Source organism: Cyprinus carpio, chromosome A16 (assembly GCF_018340385.1).
Source record: "Cyprinus carpio isolate SPL01 chromosome A16, ASM1834038v1, whole genome shotgun sequence".
In the NCBI taxonomy this organism is placed as follows: domain Eukaryota; kingdom Metazoa; phylum Chordata; class Actinopteri; order Cypriniformes; family Cyprinidae; genus Cyprinus; species Cyprinus carpio.
The window spans coordinates 19,872,556-19,899,720 of NC_056587.1; the positions used below are offsets into that span (position 1 = coordinate 19,872,556).

A 27,165-nucleotide genomic window follows, 5' to 3' on the forward strand; every position below is an offset into this window, starting at 1 on the left:
GAAAAATTGGGGGAAAAACAAGGGAAAGAACTAAAAGAGAGTCGTAATCATTTTCACATGAAAAATACTGAAATGCTGAGTTGTTTAGATTATCATAATTTAAAAAATTGTAGTTAATATTCTACGATGCATTTTGATATGTTAAGATCAAAAGTCTGAGTCTGGTACAAGAGTAAAAACAACAACATTTGCACAAAAAATATTTGGAAAGTAGCAAAAATGAATAAATTCATAGGGAGAAAAAAAAAGACATTTTAATGCATCCTTCAAAAAGAAAAACAAAAGTTAAACAAAAAAATCAACCCCTGGGACATATGAGTGCTCGTAATTGAACAAACACTGTTTGAATGAATGTCACTCTTCTGAAAGATGTTCTAAAAGTCAGTCACCTGTTTAACGCACTGCCAATTACACAAGCAACAATGGCGAAATGCCAAAATGAGCAGCCAGAAAGCTTGCCAAATGTCTCTGAGCATTTGAAGCTGAGAACACTAAGCTATCACTGCCATATTATGATATGAAATCGCCCACCTTTAGAGTGTATCCTTGTTCACAGTGGAATGAGACAACATCACCCACGAAGTAGCGGTCGCCCACTTTCACACCATTGCTCGGGGTTTGAGGTTCTGGGCAGGAGTCCAAACCTATTGCTTATGACACAGAAAACTCTCTTTATTTGTCAGAATGTGAATGTTCCCCAACACAAATGGAAATTGATTTGCATTTACACTGCAAGATGCAAAGGAGCCCCGCAAGAGAAATGAGTCATAAAAATCGTTGCTTGATTCATGTTGAGGTTAAATTCATTCCATTTGCGGTCGCCTGTGGCAGGGCTTCCCAAAATTTCTTTGTTAGCTGAAACCTTTGACATCAAATATTTTCTTGAAGTAAACCCTGAGATTTTAACCTAAGATTGGTTTAAAACCACGTTCACATGTTTACAGTTCTCTGAAGTTGGTCAGTGGTCCAATGATATGCAGGAAAACAAGACATTATGATTATATATAAATAATATTTTTTTTATTTTGATTATTTTGATTTAGTTCTATTTTGATTGTTTTTTGTTTTTATTAAATCATTTATTAACAGTTTAGAGCTGTCAAAAAAATATATTGTGATTATTTTGGTAAATATTATGATTGCAGTTTGAACTGTGATATAATGATTACTTCGGTGATATTAATAATAATACAATTGCTTTTACTATTAATATTTTTGATCTAATTTGTATTGTGCTTAATAATAATAAAATAAATATATTTTATACAGAACTGAATGATTTTTTTCTGCCACAGAATAATAAATAAATAAATAAAATAAAAATGGTAATTGCAATATTTTATCTCACAATTCTAACTTTCTTCTTGCAATTGTGAGTTTATATCTCAGACTTTAATTCTAAATTCGGATAAGAAAAGTCATACTTGTGAGATATAAACTCACAATAAAAGTAAAACTTGTTTCTGCCATGAAATAAAAATAATAATAATAATAATAATTGTGACTTTTTATCTCTCACATAATGTTTTTCTCTCTCAATTCAGACTTTTCTTCTCAGAATTGTGAGTTGTCAACTGTAGTCAAAATTGTCAGATAAAATAAATAAATAAATAAATAACATCACAATTATGATTTTCTTTTTCTGTCAATTTCAAGAAAATTACAAAAATTACAATAAAAAAAAAATCTGAATTGTGAGATATAAACTCGGGATTGAAATAAAAAATCTGAATTGTGAAATATTTACATTTATCTTTTTTTTTTTTTTTTTTTATTAAGCTTCCATAGGAAACCGTGATTTGTGTTCTGACTGCAGAGGTGAACAGTCATCATACCTGTATATTCCAAGTGAAAACCAGCTCCAGAAATGCTCATGTCAGTCTGAAAGGTGAGGAACAGGTTGTTGGATGTGGTGTTCAGCAGGGGTGGAATCGTGGTTCCTAGAGGAATTTATATTAGAAAATATTTTTTATTTGCATGACAGTACAGGAATAACAGCACATTGTTTCTTACAGCTCTCTGCAGTCAATCCTGGTATGACACTGACATTCCTTCACGAGGCTTTGTCATTCAACTCTGTCATGACTGTCAGCGTTTTTATCGAGTTGCTAGGTCTACAGATGAAGTGGTGTCGCCGCTAAAGTTGGGTCACACCTCGCCATGGTCCACTTAATCATTTTTAAAATTACAGCTGGGCACAAAAAAAGACAGATCAGACCTATTGCACTTTTGTGAACCTGCGGTGACCTCCATCAAGCAGAGCGATGCTCTGCAGCCACTCTGGAATCTCGATGATGGACTATTTGTTGAGCGGCCGCTTGACGTTCAGTGCTAAAGAGGTTGTGACGAATAGAGGCAGGCATTACACTTGCAGCCTTAACCGCAGGGAGGATTTAGACCGAGGTGGTCCCATATTTCCCACCGATGACGCCACACAAAGAGCATCAAAGCAGATTTTGTCCACGGCCATTTCACCTTCTTTATGCATGAGGCATCTCAATCCCATAACTTCCTTTAAATCTTTCATTTGTCCTCCGATCAGATTAAACGTCAAACTGTCAACAATACTTAATGCTTTGTCTGAGAGGGATGGCACCTATTTATTTTGCTTTGTGTGGCTGATGTGATGCTCGTGCCCGGTTGAGGGGATACACAGGCAAATAATTCATGTCTGTCTTTCACTTCTGAGGGCTCTGCCAATTCAAGTCATCAGCGCTACACTGATATCGTAATGTGTCTCCAACTTATAAAAAGAGAAAACAAAAATCTGTAAAACTCTATACCAAGAGGAAAAAAAAGGACTTTCTAAAGCTAACAGATGATAGATTGATAGATGATAGAAAATAAAAAGAAAATAGTTGAGGGGATACAGTGGCAAATGGTAAGAGAAAAAGTCTAAACCAAAAGAAAAGTCAACATGGCACACACAACAAACAATAAAAATAATAATAAAAAATGCAAGAAAAAAACAAACAAATAAACAAATTTATACAAAAATTTAAAGTAAAATAAAATAAAATAAAATTGAAATAAAATAGAATAAAAATGAAAAAATATATTTTTTTTCTAAGCGCTTTGCATTTTGTGTGTGTGGGGGGGGGGGGGGGTTAAAAACTAACAAAACAAAAATGAAAAAAATAGAAAAATAATGTAATAAGTAAAATAAATAAACAAATACATTAAATAAAATATAAAATATGGCAGAAAATAATTCTTTCACTTCTGCCAAAAAAATATGAAAACAAGAGATATAGAAAAATAATAAAAAATAATGTAAAAAGTAAAATAAATAAATTGATAAATATCAACAGACTACTAAAAAAAAAAAAAAAAAATTCTGAGGGCTCTGCCTTTTCGAGTCCTCGGTGCAGCACTGATATCATTCTGTCTCCTACTCATACCAAGAGCCTCACCAGGGAAACTCTGCCACTCGGAGCTGATCCATGATATCCCACAACAGCTCAAATATTGATATGCTTTGGATGACAAAACAAATTTCTAGATGAAAGCCAGCCGGCATGAGGTTACAAAAACTAGTTTTATTTCGCAGATGTGATACATCGAGTTTCTTCAGACTGACTAGAGTGTGTAAAAACACCACACAACACCAGGGGTGACTGCGCAATAGTTGTATTTGCAGAATATATAAAAGTCAACATGGTGTGCTTGGGTTATTTGGAAAAGAGTATCAAATTCAGGGAGAAAAATAGATGGTTTCCATCTTACCCGAATAGCTCCCTAGTCGTGGAGCATTGCTGTCGACACCATCGTAAAAGTCTAGTGAGTCCCAATTGTGTTCGGTGGAAAAAGTCACAACTGTAATCTACAGAAAAAATAAATAAAAAATACACAAAAAATATTATAAAATATATAAAATACTTTGTTTTTGAATATTTTTATCTAGTTTTGAGTCAACTACATTTTTGAGTGAAATATGTCATATTTAAATGTTAATTTCAATAATAAATAAATAAATAAATAAATAAATATTGTATAAATCTAAATTAAAACAAGCCATGGTCTGATAAGTATGTAAATAAGTATATAAGTACAAATAATTATATAAACATGCAATACTTAAATAGGCTTATAAATCTTTAAAATGAGGAGAAAACACCTCTCATCTCTTTTGCTGTTGACATCAAAGGCTCTATATTCAATCAGACATATTGGTAATATGACTAATGTTAAATCAACATTTGTTCCATTTGTTTGGATGATGAATCACATTTATGCACATTGATGTTTTTGTATTTACACTATTCAGTTTATATCATGTTAATAATTTTGCATATTGTAAGCAGTATAATGCTTAACAATCCTGGTACTTTGTTTGATGTCCAAATGTAAAGCAAAACTAATTGAGAACCTCTGCTGTACATTAGATATCAGCCATTAAAAACCCATATTGGTTAACCATTAATGTATCGATACAATTTTTCTCCGTATAACATATTGCATCACTATAAAATGCAGTATTACCTGCTTAAAACTTGTAATAGCCGAATGTACAAAAATGTAACAGCCTATTCAGTAAATAAAGCAAAGCAGATAATAATTGGATTCCCTTGATGATATTTGTATCCCCTTGCAAGCATTAAGTAATCAAACACACTTCTACTAATCATAATCCACACTGTTTTTCAGATGATGCTACAAAAATAAACAAATAAATAAATAGTTTTGTCTCACTTGGATTCCAGTTCCCTCCGGCACAAAGACCTTCCAAACACAGTTCAGATGGTTGTCATAGGGATCGGGGTAACCCGGAGACAGAATGGTCCCGCGGCGCGTGGTCAGAACTCCTCCACACGGAACTGAAAGACAGATTTCAGGAAAAAAGACAGACTAAACATGGCACAGAGGCACAACAAACAAAATCAAGTAAACAAGGCCTTTCTTAGCCAAACGATATGGAAAGATAAATATATAATAAAATAAATAACTACAAAGATAAAAACAGATTACAAATATTAATGTGATTATGTAAAGAATTCTAAAATAAAATAAATAATTACAAGTATTTAAAAAAAATAATAATAATAGTATTTTAAGAGCACCTTAACAGATAAAAAGTATAGTCAGATATAAATTTGACATGAATACAACATGAAACATTTTCACAATCCATTTGAATGTTTTCTCAGCACTAAACATGGTAGAGAAATAAATCAAGTAAAGCCCTCTGACAAAAATTATAAAACAAATAAAATAAAGAAAACTAATAATAATAATAACAATGGTGAGTGACAAGCCAAAATGCTTTAAAAGAGCAATTTAAAAACCTTTAAACTTTTTTTATGCAAAACATTGAGGGGATATCTGACCAACAACAACAACCACTAAAATAATGCATTCTTTTTGTTGCACAACTACATTATTGATGACCTTGCAGCTACTGTATAATATCTTCTATTCTAAAACGAGCTGTTTTCAAAAGCACTATGTGAGAACGGACTACTTTTAATGATGCTCTTGCTGAAGCAACCAGCCAACAATCAACTGGGTCGGTCCATCTTTACCCAACTCCAGTGGGACGTCATTACCAGGTGCACACATTAATGTTAATACAGTACATGTCGCGGCATCTGCTTTAATCTAGCATGGACATAACATGGACTAGTTATGCATTAAAAAAAGGCACCTTATTTTACATGCATTACGTCTCGGGAACGTTACGAACTGCTTCCAGATCCGTGTCATGTATGGTGTGGCCATGGTCATAATCTCTGAGACCTTCATCTTTTATATGGGTTTCATCCTGCTCTGCTTAAAAGGCATTATGCATTCATAATTTTCAATTATTCAACCCTGTACTCCTCCTATTTGAAGTTTCCGCTCATATTTCAGCCCACTGAAGGGAATCCTTTGAGCAGCAAGAAACTCTTATCTTCTGAAGAGCTGTCGAGCTTAAGCGCAAGTATAATGATATTTTTGGTCACAGCCAGCCGACAGACACTAATTCAATCTATGTAAAACTGGACACTTGAGCAGATAAACAAAACTATGGCTATTAGACATTGCAAGGTATACCATTTAAAAGAATAATTCACTCAAAAACAAAATTGGTCTTTTTTTGAACCCATATGATTTTCTTCTGCTGAGCACAAGAGGAATATTTCATGGGTGTTTTTTTTTTTTTTAAGTTTTAAATGATAACAAAAAGCATCATTAAAATAACATTAAAGCAGTCTATATGAATCATGTACTATATTCCAAGTCATGCAATACTTTTACAATGATGAACCGGCCTGAAATTAAATGATTATTTAATGAAAATGCAATGGACTTAACCATTGTGACCGGACTGTTGAGTTAGTAAGTCAATTCAAGAGCTGAATCAGTTAAATTTGTGAATGAATCATTCAGACTGCTCTTGTGAACTGAATCAAAGAATCAAACTCAAAAGAATGATTCAATCACAAATCAGACATCACTAATTTTTTCACAAACTGTAATGAATTCTTCCATTGAGTGGGTGTCAATATATATATATATATTTTTATTATTGAATTATATATATATAAATAGTAATGCATAGTAATAATTAGAAATCTATCATATGGCATCATAAGACTTGAAATTTTAAGATACTGCTATGGTGTTTTTTTTATTTTTTTTGACATTTTGCCCTATTATATTTGTATCATAACATTAAAAATAGTGTCCAACATAACGGTAAAAAACACAACTTTTCTGTTCAGCGGAATAAAAGATATTCATACAGGTTTGGAATGATGATATTTATTTTTGGGCGAACTATTCACTTACATAAACCATCAAGGCACTGGTCTCTGTTGGAGTATAAGTGAATGAAAAAGTGCAAAACATTTCTGTAATTAGTATGTTTTTTTCTGTGAAAGCATTTAAACATCATAAAAATGAGAAACTTCTTTGATAAGCTGCATCACAAAAGATTACAATGTTTTCTTTCCACACTGGCAAATAGTTTTATCTGTCTTAAGCACAAGAATATTTTGTCAAATTTATGCTTAAAACGTCAACACAATCTGGAAACAGGGTAAGAAAATACATTTAAGTTAAGATATAAAACTACTTACTGATTTATCTTGATCTAAAGATGCTTTATGTTTACTAGAAAACATGACAAAACACTGATTAAGAAAGTGATTTATTGCACTAGATTAATTTATGCCTTCTTGAGAACTTGCAAAGCATAACCTTTTCATCATCAGTCAGTGACAAAGATCCCAAGGACTCATAACGTATGTTAAATTACTGCTGCTGTATGTTTACAATTACTGGATTGTGCTTTCTAATTGACCAGAAACACGTCATTTTAAATGACTTCAATTTTCCTTTTTCATAACTCTTTCAAAACATTCAAAGCACACAAGCGTCAGCAAAGAACAAAAGCTGAGGAGAAAAAACACTCTAACTGGAATAAATTGAAAGGACGAGAAATTAATCTTCTGGCAAGCCTGGCATTCTTTGTCACCTTTGGAGGGCTCAGTAAAGCAATTTTTATTTGCTTGTTGAGACTTCGCCAGACATTGTGCTCAGCACCTTTTGTGTAGCTATCAACAAGCGCGAATCCTCTCTGGATGTTAACTACCGCAAGGGCGTTCTGTCTTCACAGGCAGTATTTGACTCTATCTGTCAAAGACACCGAGGCGATCAGGAGGCCTGAGTTAATCACTTTGTTCAATCGCCAGGTGCACCTCCAGGCGGCACGTTGTCGCTTTTGTACCGTGCAAAAGAAAAAAGTCACACATCCGTTCGTGCTTTAGCCTTTTCCTTCTTTATTCTCCTTTCGGTTGCCTGGAAGATCATGGTTAAATCTACGCAATTATTTAGTTGACTTCCATTTGGAGCACATCTATATTCCGCAGGTGAAATCCCATACGCTCTCACGCCCCCACTATAATCAAAAAGGTTTCCAGCTACGTTAATGTCATCATTAGCAGCCAGCGCTGAAAGAGAGGATGAGCACGTCACTCGGGGCAGAGAGCAATTTCATGTAAATCAATGCAACATGAGGAGAGGCTATCAACAGAGTAACACACATGTGGGTAAAAGCTAATGTTAACACTTGATCATGGCTAGTACAAGCGCGTCATTTGGTTTGCTAGCAATGCTGGACTCAGACCACATCATTAATGCTGCACTATATAAGTCTTCATTTTACTGGCTCTTTTTTTTTGTCCATGGATGCACAGTTTATTTACTAAGCATAGCAGCATGTGAAATGAAAATATAATGCTGTCACCCTATTTTAGATTAATGCTCCAATTCCACAATTAATTTTAATTATTACTAATATAATATAATTGCAGAATTAATTAGCATTATTAGTAATATAATAGAATAGAACATATTTTAGCAAAAATACATTTCATTTTCAATTTCAATTTAGTTATTTTATTTTAGATAAGTAAATACTAAAATTAATGCTCTAATTGCAGAATTAGTATTTTTAGTAATATAATATAATATAAAATTAATAAAACTATATTTCAATTTAATTACTATTTTATTAAAATGATTTTATTCGAATTTTATAATCTTATTAATATTATTTTTTAGTTTTCAACTTTTAGATTAGTAAATACTAAATAAAATAAATTGAAATGAAAAAATGTATGCTATCACTGATTTAAAATAATGCAGAATAATGCAGAATTAATTTTTAGTAGTAATATAATTGCAGAATGATTCTGATTTATTAGAAATATAATAAAATAATTTAATATTTTAATAAAATTCTAATTTTCATGTAATCGTTATATTATTAGATTAAATAATATATATACTAAATTATTTTATTAACAATATAATATTACAATTTTAAGATCGTAATTTAATTATTAGTTTTCTATTTTAAATGAGAAAGTAAATACAGAATATTAATAATACCTAGAAATATTAGATTAAAAAAATAAATTGTTGTCACTATAATTTAGATTAATGCTCTAATTGCATAGTTAAATAATATTAAAATACCACTTTAGATAAATTAATAAAATATAACTATAATATTTTAATACAATTATTTTATTATTATTTTAGATCTATTAAATATACAAAATAATTATCATATACAATAATTATCTCTAATTATTATATTAAGATTAATGTTCTAAATATATAATTAATTAGTATTCATCTTTATAGAGGTATTTTTTTTACCTTTTCTTACTTCAGCAACAATGCTCAGTATTAGTGTGACGTGACGTGACGTACATGGTGACACATACTCAGAATTCGTGCTCTGCATTTTACCCATCCAAAGTGCACACACACAGCAGTGAACACACACACACCGTGAACACACACCCAGAGCAGTGGGAAGCCATTTATGCTGCGGCGCCCGGGGACCAGTTGGGGGTTCGGTGCCTTGCTCAAGGGCACCTCAGTCGAGGTATTGCCGGCCCGAGACTCAAACCCACAACCTTAGGGTTAGGAGTCAAACTCTCTAACCACTAGGCCACAACTTCCCCGATTTTACAATGCTACAGAAAGATTGCTATTATTACATCTGTTTAATACTAAAATGATGCCAATGATACCAGTGTTTCTGCAGTGCTGGTACCAACTCTATTCACCACCCGTGTGTGACTGACAGGTGACAGCACACGTGTCAAAATAGATCTGCCTATTATTACCCCTAATAAAAGGCTGGAATGGAGGCAGAATGGGACCCAACATGTCTGAACCCGTGCCTCCTACATGTCAGAAGACTGTGTGCTGGGCCATGACATTAGCTGCTGAATAATGAGCATCAAAACATCCCAAAAACAATGTGTGTGCATGTTATTTTAAAAACAGTTTCAGGAGACATGACATAAAGTGACAGATGTGAATCCAGTAATGGACACATGGACCTGCAGCAAAAAAATAAAAATAAAATAAATAAATAAATAAATAAAAGAATTACGTGAAGCGGTTACCAACAGCAACCCTGTGTGCAAAACCCACACACTTTAAAAGTGAATATAAAACTGCTGGTGATTCACTGAGGCTTTTCCCTTTAGCGGAAATAATCGATGATAACAGGTGTTACTGTCAGAGGTGCAGCGTTTGATTTACCCTCTTACAGCAACACCGCACAAGACCTCACGGAAGAGAAGGATTTGATTCTTTTCAGTTGCTAATTTCTAGGAGTTATAAATTGAAACTTTTCATTGGTTATTAAAGGGATTGTTCACTCAAAAATGCAACTTGCTATTTCTGTCATGACAACTCTCGGAGGGATTGGCATGGTAATATACATGACAATGTTAATGTATTTGGTCTTGGTGGAACAGATCTGCCACACTGCTGCTGCTGTAGAGCAAGTAGCGAGACTTGCTACTGCCAATACATCCACAACATGCTGCTGTCAACATGTAGAAAATATTTCTGCTGCACATATAACACATATGAATAACCCCATAGCATACATGAATCACCTCGTAGCAGATATACAGGTGGAGCTGGGGAAGGTGGAGGGTTTCTGAAGTGTGCTGCGGACTGCTACAGCAAACAAAAGCCAGGTATTTGAAAATTGAGCAGTGAGCTCATTGGCTACTGATACAGGAGAAAACTAATCAGCTGTGCCATGTGATAATGATGTCATTAGGTCAGATTGAGTTAGACCTATTGGACTGCACCATCTAGAGTTTCATGCCAGAACTCTGTATTCATTTATTCACCCTCAAGCCATCCAAGATGACTTTTTTGCTTCAGTAAAACAGTAAAGATGATTTTTAGCTGAAACTGTGGTCCTTGGTGATTCATGAAATGCAAGTCAGCAGCTACTGTCACTTGAGAGTCAAAAAGAAGCATATACAGGCAAGACAAAAGTATTACCCGTGGCTCCTGACGATATATTGAGGCCTTATGAAGCGAAGCAATCGGTCTGTGCAAGAAACTGAACATTATTTACAACACTATTACCTGTAATCCAGAGCCTCAGGCAAACAAAGTTTGATACTTTTCCTTGAACTGATTCTTTCAGACAGTTCATTTCAATAAACTCGTTCAAATTAACTGATTCACCAGTTAGTTTACACAGTCACACAAAGATGTAACATACATGCAATTACATTATTACAGCACCCAATAATGATGTGAAACATCAAGGTTTTACATGTCTAAAGCATATAAAGTGAATAAACTAGTCTTAATCAACTAACCTTTTTACATAAACCATGAAAAAGCATAAAAACTTTCATGCCTTCATTCAAGTGCTTGGTTCATGCATACGCATATCAGCACTCTTTGGTCCGAGTCGAACTGTTTTCTCGGTTCAGTGACTGTTGGAGGAACTGGAGCACTGAATGAGTTAATTCATCACAGGATCAGGTACGCTGGTATTTTGGCTCATTTTGAGTTGGAGTGATTGTGAGGCATCCAGAAGTGAGTTCAGATTGAGTAACTTGTAGATCTGTGCTACTTGAGTCACAAACTATTTCAGGTCAGTTCAGTCCAATTTGGTGAACTGTTTCAACTAGTTCACTAAACAGAACCAATACTAAAGACTGATTCGTTTGTCAAACCAGACATCACTCCAGACCGTTAGATTATAGGTAATAATATTGTAAATAATGTTTAGTTTCTTGCATAGACTGATCAATTTGCATCATAAGCCCTCAATATATCATCAGAAGCAACGGTTATTAATTTTGTGTTGCCTGATATGCATTTTTTGACTCTCAGTGTAATGGAAGCCACTGAATTGCATTTAATGAATCACCAATCTTTACAGTTCTACTGAAGAAAAAGGCCATCATGGGGTGAACTATTGGTTATGAATGTGAGGCTGATCGATACAGTGATTTTATCATTAGGAAGATGCATATACTTATTTCACATGTGAAGAAGCCATTTACTGTGCATAGAAATCTCAATGTAAGGCATCAAAAAAAAAACAACAACAAAAAAAGTAAATTCATTCCAAGGATAAGAGTGAAGGTGAAAAATGATGATGACAAAATATCAGAAGAAAAAACGCTATGATTCTGACTGTAATTCAAAATCATGACTATTTGTGCTATACGCTGAGAAAATGATGCCGCATTGTTTGGTTTGTGAGAGAGTAAGGATGGTGGCTCTGCTTCTGTCGCCTGTTGATTCTCTCATAGGAGCATTTCTATTAAATTGCATGAGGATACGGTTAGAAGGAAAGTATTCTGTCAACTTGCATCAAGAGATTTACCCGAGATTCACATTTACTTGAAATTGCATTTCACGGGGGCCTCCACACTGTGTGAACGCTCCTTTATCCATTAGCTCCCAGCACATTTATTTTTAATAAAACCCCCTCGAATCTCTCCGGCTTGGTTGCACAGCACAGTCAGTGACTTCTAAGGACCAGCATCCAAACCACCATGGAACTAGATAGGTGACTTATCTGGAACGCTCTACAAATGCAAAAACTCATACAAATAGTGCTCCTCACGCGAAGCACGCTGCAGATTCAATAATCTATTTCAATAAAAATTCAGCATTAACATGTTGCTAGGCAAAGATCATGATAATCTAATTACTTAATAATCAAGCATAAAAATTCACAGCACACTCAAATAATAAATAGGTAAAATAAAACATTTATTTATTTTGATGTTATATATTTCAATAGGTTAATATATATTTACAGTATATATATATATATATAAATTCATAAATGTTAAATAATAACTTAAGTAAAACTTTAGCAATCTAGTAACATCTAAAATGTAAAACAAAAAAATTATTTAAATACATATATTATATTATATTATATTATATTATATTATATTATATTATATTATATTATATTATATTATATTATATTATAATAATAAATACATTAAACAATTAAAGTATATAATCTATGATTAATTTGGATAAATGTATTTCATTGTTATTAATGTATTAGTTATTACATATTGATATAACAATATAAATTTATAAATACTAATATAAAACTAATAAATACTATTATTCAATAATTTAAGTAATACAGTAACATTTCAAATAAATTAACTTTTACTTAATTTCATTTAAAATATACAGTATTATATTATATTGATAATATTAAAAATATTATAAATAGAAAATAAGAAATTTAATTAAAGTTTATCATATTTGATTAATTTGGAGATACAAATACTAATATGAAAATTAATAAACACTATTAATTTACAAATTTACTTAAGTAACACAGTCAAATATAAAATTACATTTTCCTTAATTTCATTAAAAACACACTCTGATGAAAGTATATTATCTGATTAATTGTATGAATATAGATAATATAAACATCTATTTTATATATTTAATTCAAGATTTGTCTAATCAACATTTCTCTCACTTTTTGCTGAGCTCTTTTGCAGTGCATTATGGGATTGTCTTCTCCATGAGTGTATGCAATACTGCCTTAAAATCTGGATAAAATTAGGCATTTTAGAAGACTGCATAATCATTTTGGAACAGCCTGGGATGCGCCTAAAATTCTGCCTTGCAAGGGCACCTCATTAAGCATCATCTGGTCATAGCTGACGTCAATGCCACAGGTCTTCCCCAGCAGCAGGGGGCAGTATTGAGCAGACAGACGTGTGGGGGTGTACATACCGACACATGTTGGCACAGTGCCGTTCCATTGGGCCAGTGAGTTGGGCACTGCCTCACACCTGATGGCACTGGCACCATGCAGAGTGTAACCTGGGTTACACTCGAAAAGCACCACCGTGCCCAGTCCAAAGTCATTCCCAATGCGCTTCCCATAACGAGGCTCGGGCACGGAGCTGCACTGGGAAGCGCTGGTCCTTGGAACAGCTGCAGAAATGCAAGAAGAAAAATGTTGTGTTTTTTTTTTTTTTTTTTTTCTCAAAGAGAATACAGTTATTGTAAATAGTAATAATATTCCACAATATTATGTTTTTACTGTATTTTTAAATGCAGCCCTTTTTATTAAAAAAAAAAATTGGCGAGAAGTGTTGCAGTATACACTATACTGAATACATATGTTGTATTAAAAATCATTCTAATAAAATAAAACACAAAAGATTTTAAACTATAGTATGCTGCTTTGAAGTGTCCATTTATCATTAGATATTTTACATAAACTACAATATATATATTGTTTGTAGTATATTTGTTACACTAGAAAAAGAAGATTAGCACATTGCATCATGAAATACATTAATCCACACAATTATGCATTCAGCGTTAATTAATACAGAACTTAACAGAGTTATTCAAATACAGAAAAAGGTACATACTGCACACTGCAAAAATAGCATGAGTAGTACGGAAGTAATCTTTTCCAACATAGCCATAGACTTAAGTGATTAGTCAAGAAGTACATACCTTGATACACAAAATGAAAACCTTTAGCTGTGTTTGGTCCCTCGGTTTTGAACCTGATGGTGATTTCATTGGCAGAGCTCAGTGGCAAAGGCTCTCCTATCAAAAGAGAAATTTGAGGAGATGAGGAAAAGAAAAGCAGTTCTGTTATCTCTCTACAGCTACAGCAATGGCATAAATGAGACCATTAATACGTCTGCTGAGTGCTGCCACATCAACACGGTTAAAGGAAATCATGTGTTTTCAGTACACCAACAACAGCGCTCCAAAAGTGAAAATGTGTGGATTGCATCCTTTTCTACTTTAATACAAATGATATTACATACAGTATCAGCATAATTTAAGTGAAAAATGAAATTGACAAAAATTAACTTTAATGTCACTTATAATTATGAACAGTTTTATAATATAATATAATATAATATAATATAATATAATATAATATAATATAATATAATATAATATAATATAATATAATATAATATAATATAATGCGATAGAACATTAATAAATTAGGGTGACCGCATTAATTTGCCATTTTAATTTAATGTTTATTATGTGATTTAATATTTAGTATATCTATTAAATATTATAACAACAACAACATTTTATCACATTTTATTTTTTATATTTAGATTTTACTAGATTACTAAACTATTACTTTATTACATTTTAAATGAGCATTTATAAAATATTATATTATATTAAATTAACAATTAACAACAACACAACATTCAGTGCAGCAGAGCCGTTTTGGGAATGAGATCTGACTGCGGTAGTCCTTCATGTAGTTCAATGTTATCTCGTCTCAGCAGACGTGCCTTTAGTTGGTCTCACGCGGTGACGGTAAACAAAGCCTTTTACCAGAGTGAGAGCTGTGGGCAGAGGTGAGGAGCGGAGACTCTGTCGAGGGCCCGTCAAAGATCTCAAGCATATCATTAGGGGTCGTCTGGAAGAACATAAACTGGCCGAAGAGAACTGTAGTGAGAGACAGAGGAAAGAACTTCTTAAAAACAAAAACCTCCACTGTTGTTTACTGGCCATAATTCATTTGCTTTAGCATATAAGACCTGGTTACAGTGTATTTATATCTTTGCAGGTCAGTATCTCTACAGATTATTTTTTATCAGTTGGCGTCCCTCCCAAAGGAAGATTTTTATGCTGAGACGTTGTTCTTTCATAGAATGAAATCGAGTCAGCTTGAAATCAAACATGACCTTATTTACTTTATAATAGATGTAGACCAAACGAGTTAAAGTGGTAAGTCACCGCTGGCAAGGTGAGGGTTTAATAAAAGTTCCTTTCCTTTTTTTTTTTAAATCAGCACTACATGAATAAGATAAAAATGGCTGTAGCAAAAATAAATAAATAAAAATAAAAAAAGGTAGTAAAACTTCAACACCCACGATGCACTGGGCTCCATCAGAATATGCGTGAGTAGGGATGTAAACATGCAGAGGCACGATTTGTAGGTTCTATAAAATTATAGCTGTCAAAAAATCTGCTGGCAAATAAACAGGATATTGTGGTGCAGGTAACTGAAAAATAATACATATTGTTAATTTAATTACTGACACTGTAACAGTACAATGCTGGTGGAAAATCTGCAAACTTATCCTTTAACTGCTGACATGCAGTAATAGATGAATGTGGATGGGTCATTTGTGAAAGAGTTTGATGAGACATGTTCAAGTTCATATGGAGATCTCTGCCTATTTATTTATTTGTGTGTGTGTGTGTGTGTGTGTGTGTGTGTGTGTGTGTGTGTGTGTGTGTGTGTGTGTTTATTTATTCATAGAAAAAGCATTCATATTATAAAAAAAAAACATTTTCAAAATAACAAAAATAACCAAATAAATCAAAGAGATACATTTAATTAATAATGCATGATAATTAAATGTTTATTCTTCCCAGTAGTAATTTTAAAATATCAGTCATATTTGTCTAGCTAATTATGTCTAGCTAAATTAGTATTTCGAAATGTATGTTCAAAATGTAATACAATTTATTTATTTGGAGAAGGAGTATTTCTATTAATATAAAATAATAACAAGCAACCAAATAAACTAATTTATTAACAATGCACTGATTTTTTTTCTTCACAATAAAATAATATACATTTTATTACAATTAATGTATATGATAACACTATTCATTCATTCATTCATTCAGAAATGCAATTGATATATCATACATCTTATTTGTGATGGCTGTTCTATGGGATGAAGGCATAACAGAAATGGTGTTCAAAGGGACCTCGTAGTCAAGTAGTCCTAGAGCTAATAAAACTTCCAGTATATGACACCTTCAACAATAAAGCACATATTTCTGTCCCCCCTTATAGCAGTGCTCCCAACACAATCATCACTTATTGAATTTAGCAGTAACCAACTCTACCGAAGTCACAGAACAAAAGCCCTAACAAGAGATTCAGACTTCTAGAGGGAAATGTAATAAATTAATTTTGCAACTCTAAATAAAGCTATAAAACAGGAGAGGAGTTGATACTCAAACTTTAAAGAGAGTAAGTGAATCTGGTTCACCCGAGGGCCTCACAACAGAGCCTGCCTTCAGGCAATCGCCGCACATTAGACAGATGATAAAACACGATAGATGCCAGAGCACAAGGTGAAAAAAACAGCGCCATATGTTTGACATTTTCTATGAATAATTCACTATCAAACTTGCTTGCTCTTTCTACTTTCAGGAATTTGAAAGAAATATATTTCCTGCAATTGGACGCAGTACGGTAGTTGCACATTTGTTTCGTTTTTAAAGCAACAGCACATATTAAGTCAATTTCAGCAATACATGAAGTTAACCTGGGGAGGTAAAGCAAAGATCAGCAGTCAACTCACACAAAAGACTGTACACTGTAAGAAAAAAAATCTGTAAAATAACAGAGAAAAGTACTGGCAGCTCAGCATTGGGACATTATCCACTAATTTTACTGACAACCCTAAAAGAAATGCAAAATTCAAAATACAAGTAAAAAAAAAAAAAAACACCTGAAAAAAAAAGAAAAAAAAGAAAATAAAACTTTATAAATAATCTAAAATAAAACATTATCCTTAAATGTATTTTACTTCTTTAAAAAATGCTTGGAAAACTCCATGTTTTTTTCTGCTCACCAAGGCTGCATTTATTTAATAAAATAAAGTATATACTGTATATATTTATATATCAGGCTTCAGGTTTCTTCTCCAAAGTCTATGGGATTTTTCACCCATCTTATCATCCACTAGTTTAAAAATCACAAGTTCGCTCATTGACATATTCACATGGCTTCGTCTCATGAATATTAATATGGTTATGTTCAACATCGCTAGGTGAACTTCCTGGACTGCATTGTCATGAAACTAATTAATATTCATTATCAGACACATCTTAGCTATAGTATAAATTCCCATCCTCGGGCATTTTAAGTTTGCTTAAATATTTTTACACAACCATTTTCCTTATTTTTATAAATATTTTAATATATGCTCATCATCCCCAATATGTATTAATTTGAATAACAAGTATATGGAGGAATATCTGCAGTTCAACAATTAAACATCAAATTAAAATTATAAAAAAACAAAGTTTAGTAAGTATTCATTACTGTAATTTAATGTAATGAAAAAATAACAAAATACAGAAATTTATTTAATTAATGATACAGTTTTTTTTTAATTCTTTGTACTATGACAAGTTAGTAGTTATAAGTGTAACTGTAATCTTATTTATTGATTGATCAGCTGTCTCACGTCACACATGTTTACTGTGGACAGACAAACTACTTGTCGCATTGTGTTTTTACTATTTACAACTCATATATCAGCTCCTTTTCTAGCCACATCTATTACCAGCAGTCAATAACAAGCCCTCAGTGGGAGTGTGTGACTCCTGGAATTAATATTTCAGCGAATGAGATGCCAAAGTCCCTTTCGGGCATGTGGTCTGGCAAGCTTATCCAATCTTATTATAATACAGGTACAGGATATTAGTCAACAAATCAATATCATGCATTCACTGCACGATTAATTCTGACAGACACAAAGGCTGCTGACTAATTGGCTCTTCTGTTGTTTGTTATACAAGAACCATGTGGTGTTTGATCTTCACACAATGTCAAATAAGTAACATTATTCTTCACATGCTCTGAACGGAGGTCACACATGCCGTCTGGTTGGACATTTCCATCCCGAGGACTGGGAAATTTAACACAATGCAGGACCAGTCAAAATGATCTGAGCTAGGGATGCACTGATACCATTTCTTCAGAACCGATCCAATTCCAAAAATTCTGAGTATCGGCCGATAAGATACCGAACCGATCCGATACCAGCACATTTTTATTTTTATTTTTTTATCAGTGTAGAATTTCTATACCTCAATGTGTTGACCTGATCATCACTTTTTTGTACTAAATATAGACTTAATTATAAAAAATAACAAATCGAAAAATATATAATCTATGAAAAGAAAAAAAAACTATTATAAACTAGGTTAGTGGATAATTCAGCAGCAAAAGTTACTTGAGAAAAATCATGAGTGCACAATTATTTATAAAATCTAAACATTTTGTGAAAAAAAAAAAAAAATATTTAGTGGGGAACAAATACAAATGAATAAGAGTAGGACTAAATCTGGTAAAATGTTACACATTGCTCTTTGTATTGTTGAAAAATATATTTATGAAAAACAAGTAAACATATTTATATATAAATATACACTATGAATATGAAATACATTTCTTTTAAATATATAGCACAGTAAAGAGGCAGCAACATATGATAGATAGAACAGAACAAGAAATGCTCTTTACAATCTTTCATCAAAGTATTAAAACATGAAAGTTTGAAGCAACACAGAGACACAGCGCACAGATTCGCATAGAAAAGTTCAAAGCACAAAGGGAAGAGATATTGATATGTAGTGTATTTTATCTGTGCGATAGTTTATTGAGCCTTTTAACGGTTTTAAATTTCAGTTACTGTGCGCGTGAAATAGGCTACAATTTATTCACAGTGCTCTCTACTCCTCCAGTGTTGTGATCTAACAGACATCTGGTAGAAAGTAACATGATTTAAAAGCAGCACTGAACTCCAGCAAGATAAAGTCCTTTTAAGCAAAACCATTGATCTTCATCTACAGATCAAGTGTAGTAATGGGAACATTGAACTTGACTTCGTAACCGAAGGTGACATGCAGTTTGAATGCTGAATGGAGGATGACGGACATCATTCATCTGAACCTCATATTAAGCTATGGAACGCTTCAGAACACTTAGAATATAGTGCACAAAAAACGGGCTTTATAATGTTTTTGTGCCTTTAATGGGGCTTAACAATAGCACAGAATATTATACACACAATATCGGATTTGAATCGGTCTCGTCTGACTGATACCCGATCCGGCAGAAAATGCCAGTATCGGAGACGAAACAGATAGTGAGTATTGGATCGGTGCATCCCTACTCGACATTAACAAAAAAGACTTTAACATCTCAGAGCCTTGTCAACTTTTAATGGTTTATTAAGTGAAGGAAATGGAACTGTCACTGGCTAGGCAAACTCTTTCTCAACAAGGAAAGCGAAGACCATTAAACCAAATCTAGCAGACATCTTTACAGCTGAGGTCACCATTGTGATCTAGAAGGGTAATGGTTATTGGCTGTTCTTGTCCTTACCAATCTGACAGCGCCTCCAGGCTTTTATAATGCTGAGCGATTGTGTGTTAGACCAGCGAACAAATAAATCAGCGGTGGCTCTCAGCGAGCTTTCTTTTCAGGCAAAATCTGCTGTCTAAGATGAAGGACTAACAAAAGAGCTGCTTTTTTTTAGCTGCCTTGGTTTTAGATGTAGGTATTTTACCCGTTCATTTACATTCTTTTCAGAATGCTGAGCTGGGAAATAAACCAAGCAGCTCTGAGATGAATCTGATGGATTTTAATAAGATTTGAAGCACAAATTATTTGTAAATCAGAAAACCTTGTCAAGGCTCTGCACTTATTTCTTGAAAGGATTAACTACTCATCCCATAATGCACTGGAAATTATGTAATCAAATGACTGATAATACAAGTTGTACATTTGTACAATTATACATGAAAATATCACCAGGTATCAATAACACTAGACTGATGAGAAATTTAATGATGTTAAAAATGTTCAATAAGAGCTAGTTAGCACATTTACTTTGGCAGCCAAAACTGCTTTTAAACTACCAATTACAGAGTGAAAGCTAACAAAAACTAAACCGAACACTAGACTGTACTGAGAAATTTAACAGTATTAAACATTTTTAATGATATTTGGTTAGCACATAAACTTTGGCAAAAAACAGAAACTCAATGTATTTATAAAGCTAAAATTAACAAATTAAAAACTACAAAAACAAATAAATAAACAATAGTCGATAGTAAATTTCTAATATTAAATAGCAAATAATAATTAAACACTAGACTGTGCTGATACATGTAACACTGTTAAACATTTAAATGATAGCTAGCTAGTGCATCAACTTTGGGAGTAAAACAGAAACTAACATTTTAAAAATATTAAATAAACGAAATACATAAAAGTATTTCACTAATAATAATAATAATAATAATAATAATAATAATAATAATAATAATAATAAATGTTAAACTACCAATTAGTGAAAACCTTAAAAAAACAAAAACTAAACTGAACACTAGACCGAGAAATTTAACTGTGTTAAACATGATAGCGAATTAGCATACCTGTATAACTTTGACAGCCATAAAGTACTAAAACTAAAATAAATAGATCCAATTCAGAAACAAACAATAAATAAATAAACAAATAAACAACTCTAGCAGATCTCATCACCTAACTACCTCGGAGTTCATGGTAGATTTGTCTTGAAAGGTTTAAACACTACCGCTAAAAAAACTCAATCTAGTCGATAAATAGTATTGTACTACCAGGAAGCCAACTGCACTCTATTTACAGCAGTAGGAATTAAGTCTTACGCAAATCTGTGATTAGCGTGTCCATTCATAGTTGAACTACTGCAAAATTGCCCATCACATTATCCTATACTTCCTGCACAGTGAGGAATACAAACATACAATTAAAAAATTTAAAATGTCAAAAATAAGGTCAACAGCATATGTTCCTTCAACAACAGAGAGTCAGCAGGTGGATTAGAGGCTAACTAGACTTCCACGCGATGCGAGGCAAGAAACGAAAAGGCCTGAAGCTCAAACTGCAGCCCCATCCACAGCGAGGCACGGTGCTATGCCTCAGTGTATACTACAGAACTTCAAACGCTCCCAGACAACATGAATATAACCCCCCGTCGCTTTGAAATGAACTTGGTGTCAATTATTCAAGGCGGCGCAACAGACTGTACAAATGACTACGACAAACATTTGTGCTAGCAAAGCAGCGGAGAGCTGAAACTCGCATTGCCACAGTTAAAACTCTGTGACTCATCTCTCTGGAGTACGATTCTTCTCAGCATGTTCCCTGCTACTAACCCACCAGGCTAGCCACAGGCAATGCACAAACCCCGACGCCTTGCTTTGCAGCAACAATGAAGGAAAAGAAGAGTTGATTCTTTTACATGCTCCTCTGCCCTCATCTTGACTACTGGCCCACATCAACTTAAAGTGCCCATATTATGCTCATTTACAAGTTCATAATTTTATTTCTGGGTTTTGCTGGAATACATTTACATAATTAAAAAAAAAATAATAATAAATAAACATTTTCCACATTGTGGCAGCACCTAATTTCACCCTCTGCCTGAAATGCTCTGTTTTAGTTTGTCTCTCTAACCCTTGAGCTACAGTATGCTAAAAATCCTTTACATAATTTGGTTGTTTCTGGTCAAAAATTACTGTCTTGTTAGAAAAATCTCTTGGTAATCTAACATTATGCTATATTATCACCAAAACTTGGATTCACTCTTTTGGTCAGCTTGTGTTCTTTCAAATAACAGAGGTTTTGTCATTCTTTTTGGAACTGATTGATCGTAGACTTCACTGATCTGAACTCATCATATCAGTTTTTAAGTGAAAAAAAGTATTATTAGTGGATGATGTTTGCATTGTTCACTCAAAAGCCGTGGTGCATAAGCTCAATCAATATCAGCTCGATCAATAGCTGGGTTTTCTTCCAAAGTTGCGAACTTAACAAATATTGGAATATTGCATAAAATATTTGCAAATAAGCACCAACGAGTCAGAGAACAAAATCGTCACTTCCTGATAAACTGGCAGTGAATATCACTAAGTGAAGTAGGAGAAGCCACTGAATATAATATTTTCTTATATAATAAATCACTAGCACCTCAGAGATAGCAGACAAAACACAATAAATGCAGTCACTGCTTTCAGAGGTGGATGCTGCTGTTTGGGAATGCAGTCGTGCAAGAAAGTTCTGAGAGACAAATAAACAGAAATACTTTGAAGATAGACTTTGCTCTGGTATTTAAGAACGACCATAACAACATTTCAGATGCTGTGCAACAAGATCGCTCCACTGGTTAGTCAAGTTATGCTGTTACATAGCGCAAACATGACTTTTTTGATGCGCATGAAAGAATTTATTCCGCAAATGTATTTCTGTCTCCTATTATTCGCATTAACCCTTTTTCGCACAAGTCAAAAACCAACTCAAGTGAACTTTTCCCCCCCAAAATTTGGCATTTCATTACTTTTTCTGATGTGATATGTCAAAATGCGCATAAAAACAGGGTGATGGAAAAAGCTAATAAGGCCTACTATCAATCAGAAACACCTGCTTTCCAAAAACTGGCTCAGTCCAATTTTAATTGGTCAACCGCTTTGAGCAGGGCTATCCAATTGGTGGCCCACTGGCCAAATCCGGCCCAACAGACATCTTCATCCAGCCCTAGGTAAGAGTAAGTGCAGGTTGCACATGGCCTTTATTTTTTTTTATACTTTTTTTTGCACTAATTAGTTTGTCCACAAGGTGGGATTACTGAAAAAAAAAGGAAGAGATAAAATATTAACAACTAATTACTGGAGGCCACAGCAACAACAGATGCCACTGTTGACAAGCGCTTGTGTAAGAGGGTTAGGAGAAATCCACAATTCTAGTTTAAACAAGTATAAAGACATTTTTAGCGGTCATAACTTCTGGAGAGAAACAGAGCAGACACTGGACAAAGACAATTATCAAATGGAGCATATTTTGAAAATCTACACTTTTAGCTGTGCGCATATGCTGGGCTTTACGCAACACAAACACACTGCGACATCCAGTGAGAAGCATTTATATTCGATACACACATATCTGATACAAGCTACAAATCATTCTGTAATTAAACTAGTTTAAGATCAGATGAAACAGCCTCAACAACAAAATTGAGGAGGAAAACAGGAGAAACACTGTGCCATGAATAAGTTATAATTAAATCCCCGAATCACCACCCTAACAAATATTTACCATTGATGTACTGTATTAACCTTACAACTGTAGTATTAACCATGGTATTTTTGCAGAATATTCATATTGAATACTATATTATTATTAGGCATGTGTATTGTGTTAAACTTATTAGAAGAGTAAAATTTTATGAATTATAAAACTATAGCAGTTTATTTGTGTGTGTGTGTGTAGTTTTTACCCTTGTTTAGACTACTGTTTATAAAACAAATACAGTTTTACAAAAAGCTTAATCATAATCATAGTTACAATTAATCATGGTAGTGAGGCGCCATGCATGATTTTACCTGTGGTACCAACTCAGTCACACTCTTATAATACTTTTATTTAACCCTAAAAAAAATTAGATGCTAACTTTTTCTAGATGATCATTTCATTTTACAGCTGCATTTTCAATTTGATAATCTGGCCCACAAATGAAGCTAATTGAATAGCCCTGATCTATTGCATCTTCCATATTTTCTTACTGGGCCACTTTTAATTATGACATTGTGAATTTCATGCCCATTCAACTCATAAATACAATCTTTCTGACATGACTTGAATGCATAATTTGTGGTTTGTATCTCTGCAGATCGTTCAAATGCTCAAACAGCTATTATATTACACACTAAAGGAAAGGTAAAATGAAAAACTGTAAAAGCATGAATAGGTGGCTTTTAATATTTGTTCAGAGCTTGGTTCTCCAACACTGGCATTAATTGCATTAACCTGAAGTTGGAGTGCACAAAGGTGCAACAATCGTGAACGACCGATGTCCCCACTCAGAGATGGAAATGAACACGTTTGGGCGATTGAGTGTACGACAGCTTTGTTCAATCCGCAGCTACGTGTGTGGGCGGCTGCAATCGTTTGCCGGTGTTTGATGCAACATAGGCCTGCAGGCATGTCCTCCCGCTCATGCACGAAGCCCCCATAGCGGGACGATCCACGTGTCCTCAGGGCGAGATTTTTGCACTCAAACTCTCTGAAACATCTGCCACCAGTTTAAGGGGGTGTGAATTTGGACTGTTGACAAGGAGCATGCTGGGATTAGCGTGAGCAATGCAACTGTACATCGAAGACATTGTGATTGGCATAAAAAGACCCGGGCACTGCATGAAGAACGAAGCTGTCTGCTGCGGTTTACATAAATCTAATAGAGTCCCTAATGTAGGCCTAGTAGCTCTCACGATGCTGCCAAGATTTCTCATATGCTGGAAATGCTGAGGAACTCTGGTACAACGGGAACAGATTTTTTGCCGTACTGCCCAGATGCACAATGTACGGTTGGTCGACAACTTTCTATAAACATGCATGCTGGAGTCTAATATGTACAATTCATGCCTAAGGCGCTCGCTGGCAGCTGTGAATAATTCAGTTTTCCTCTTAAAAGACAGATGCTATTAAAAAATGTCTGGAGTTATTATTTGTGACAGAATAATTAAAGATTAAAAGCTGGCCAGAGAAACAGAGTACTGCCTTATTATTCCGTTCAAAAGGTCCTGTATAATTGACGAGCTTAAATGAGAAATAAATTCTTCCGACAGTTCTGTTCGGAGGCTAAAATACTGCTAAGTTGGTGCACCAATGTCTTATTGATCTCCAACATGACGCAATTTTGAAAGAAAAAAAAAAAAAAAAAAAACTTAATGGAAGCTTTGGGGATGAGTTTTCTTTCAGGCCTTTTACATCCATAACACGTTTACAAGGATTCAACACAAAGAGAAGCTTGATGAAGAACTGATTAGATTGTGAAAAGTGCAAAAGGAATTATTTATTTATTTGTTTGTCTATCTTTGGAATAACATGTTTCGAAGAGTCATTAAAAATTACTCTGGCAACCCATAGGCTATAAAAGTATACATTTTCAAATTATTTTAACTAAGACGACAATGGATATACATATAGTTTGGGATCGGTATGATTCTTTAATCCTTTTGAAAGAAAATTACCATTTATTTGACTAAAAACAGTAATATTGTGAAATATTATTATAACTGTTTTCGATTTAAATATATTTAAAAATGTATTTTACTCTTGTGATGCAAAGTTGAATTTTTAGCAGCCATTACTCTAGTCTTCAGTGTCACACATACTACAATAGATTTTTTTGTAACATTTTAAATGTCTTTATTGTATTTTTTGATGAATTTAATACCTCCTTGCTGAATAAAATTATAAAGAAAAAAAAATTTAAACAGTAGTGTATATTTAACCATGCAACATCGATAAAGTGATGCACATGTGTCGGTACATTTGATCAATCACTTGGTTCCTCTTTCTTTGACAATGTGTAGACAAGTACCGCCCACTTTAAATATGTTCATCAAATATATTCTGACTGGCTGTGATTGTTTCCCATCATGCTGCATTTTCAGTGGATCATGCTGTTTGTCACTGCAAACTTGCTGGGTTAAGACACTGAAAAACATCCTTACTGATAAACACAAAAGTCAGCCAGAAGAACAACCCTATGAATTTCTATAAGCACAACTCTGAAACTGTTGATTCTCAAGTTCTGCTGACCGAATACTAGTCTCTTTGCAAGATGACAAGTTTTGCCATTTCTTTGAATTCAAGTCGAAGAAAAACAGTTCAAACAATGTATTGGAATTATTTGCAAAAGTATTTAAACAAAAATATACAAGGCACTGTCCTTTTCAGAGTCTAAAAATATAACAGAGTGAAAGCCACTGCCCATGTTCTGTTTCAGATCTGAAGATGAAAACGCTAAAACTCTGAGATGAGAGTTTTTTTTTGAAGAGTTGGGAACTTCAAGTCCTGTTTGATGTGATATTTTAAGAAGACCTTCAGTGGTTGGTGTTCTTTTTTCTCTATTCTGTGTCTCTCTTCCTACACAGTTACATTTAAACAGAACACTTTCATAATCAAGTTAGATGCCCCACGGCATGGTTCCCTAATTTTACAAGCATTCACAGAAAAACATTTAGTCAAGTTAAAACATAAGACTTTGATCTCTTTGTCTCTTCTCGGACAGTTCATGTAAGGTTTGAATCTGATATGAAAGAACTTTAATAATGAATCACAACTCATTATATATATTGTGTTTGCCAATTATAAAATAATGAATTTCTCATTGCTGCTTGTCACTGAAGTTGTCTTTAGAAGCTCACATTCAGTGCATTTATTGCAATGCATCAGTGGCAAACAGACAAACAGTTCAAATCAGTTCAAAGCAGTTTCATAGTAATAAACAGGAAAATAATGTTAATGTTGTAAAATTCATACATTTAAAAAAAAAATCAATTTCAGACATAAAGCTGCTCTACACAAGACAATAGTGTCGTTACGCATCTCAATTTAGTTCAATGTTGTTTCAATTTAGTTTAATAGCAATATTGCAAAGTTAATCAGTTATGAAATGAGTTCAATTCAGCTAAAGTATAAGCAGCTCTACAGAAGACAACAGTTTTTCAGCTCAAGTTAGTTTAGTGCTGATTTTA

At 33.5% G+C, this 27,165-nt stretch overlaps 1 protein-coding gene across 3 annotated transcripts in view; it reads right to left on the reverse strand.

The window, feature by feature from the left end:
- csmd3a (CUB and Sushi multiple domains 3a) overlaps positions 1-27,165 on the reverse strand; it is a 227,044-nt gene that overhangs the window by 74,178 nt on the left and 125,701 nt on the right. For 2 of the 3 annotated variants that reach the window (XM_042773197.1, XM_042773195.1), the window contains exons 32-38: positions 15,157-15,270; positions 14,296-14,391; positions 13,558-13,761; positions 4,693-4,817; positions 3,727-3,823; positions 1,836-1,940; positions 532-650 (exon numbers count right to left, since the gene is read on the reverse strand). In XM_042773197.1, coding sequence (XP_042629131.1) covers positions 532-650; positions 1,836-1,940; positions 3,727-3,823; positions 4,693-4,817; positions 13,558-13,761; positions 14,296-14,391; positions 15,157-15,270 — 860 coding nt within the window. The remainder of the gene's footprint in view (positions 1-531; positions 651-1,835; positions 1,941-3,726; positions 3,824-4,692; positions 4,818-13,557; positions 13,762-14,295; positions 14,392-15,156; positions 15,271-27,165) is intronic. The other variant, XM_042773196.1, reaches the window with a different exon arrangement.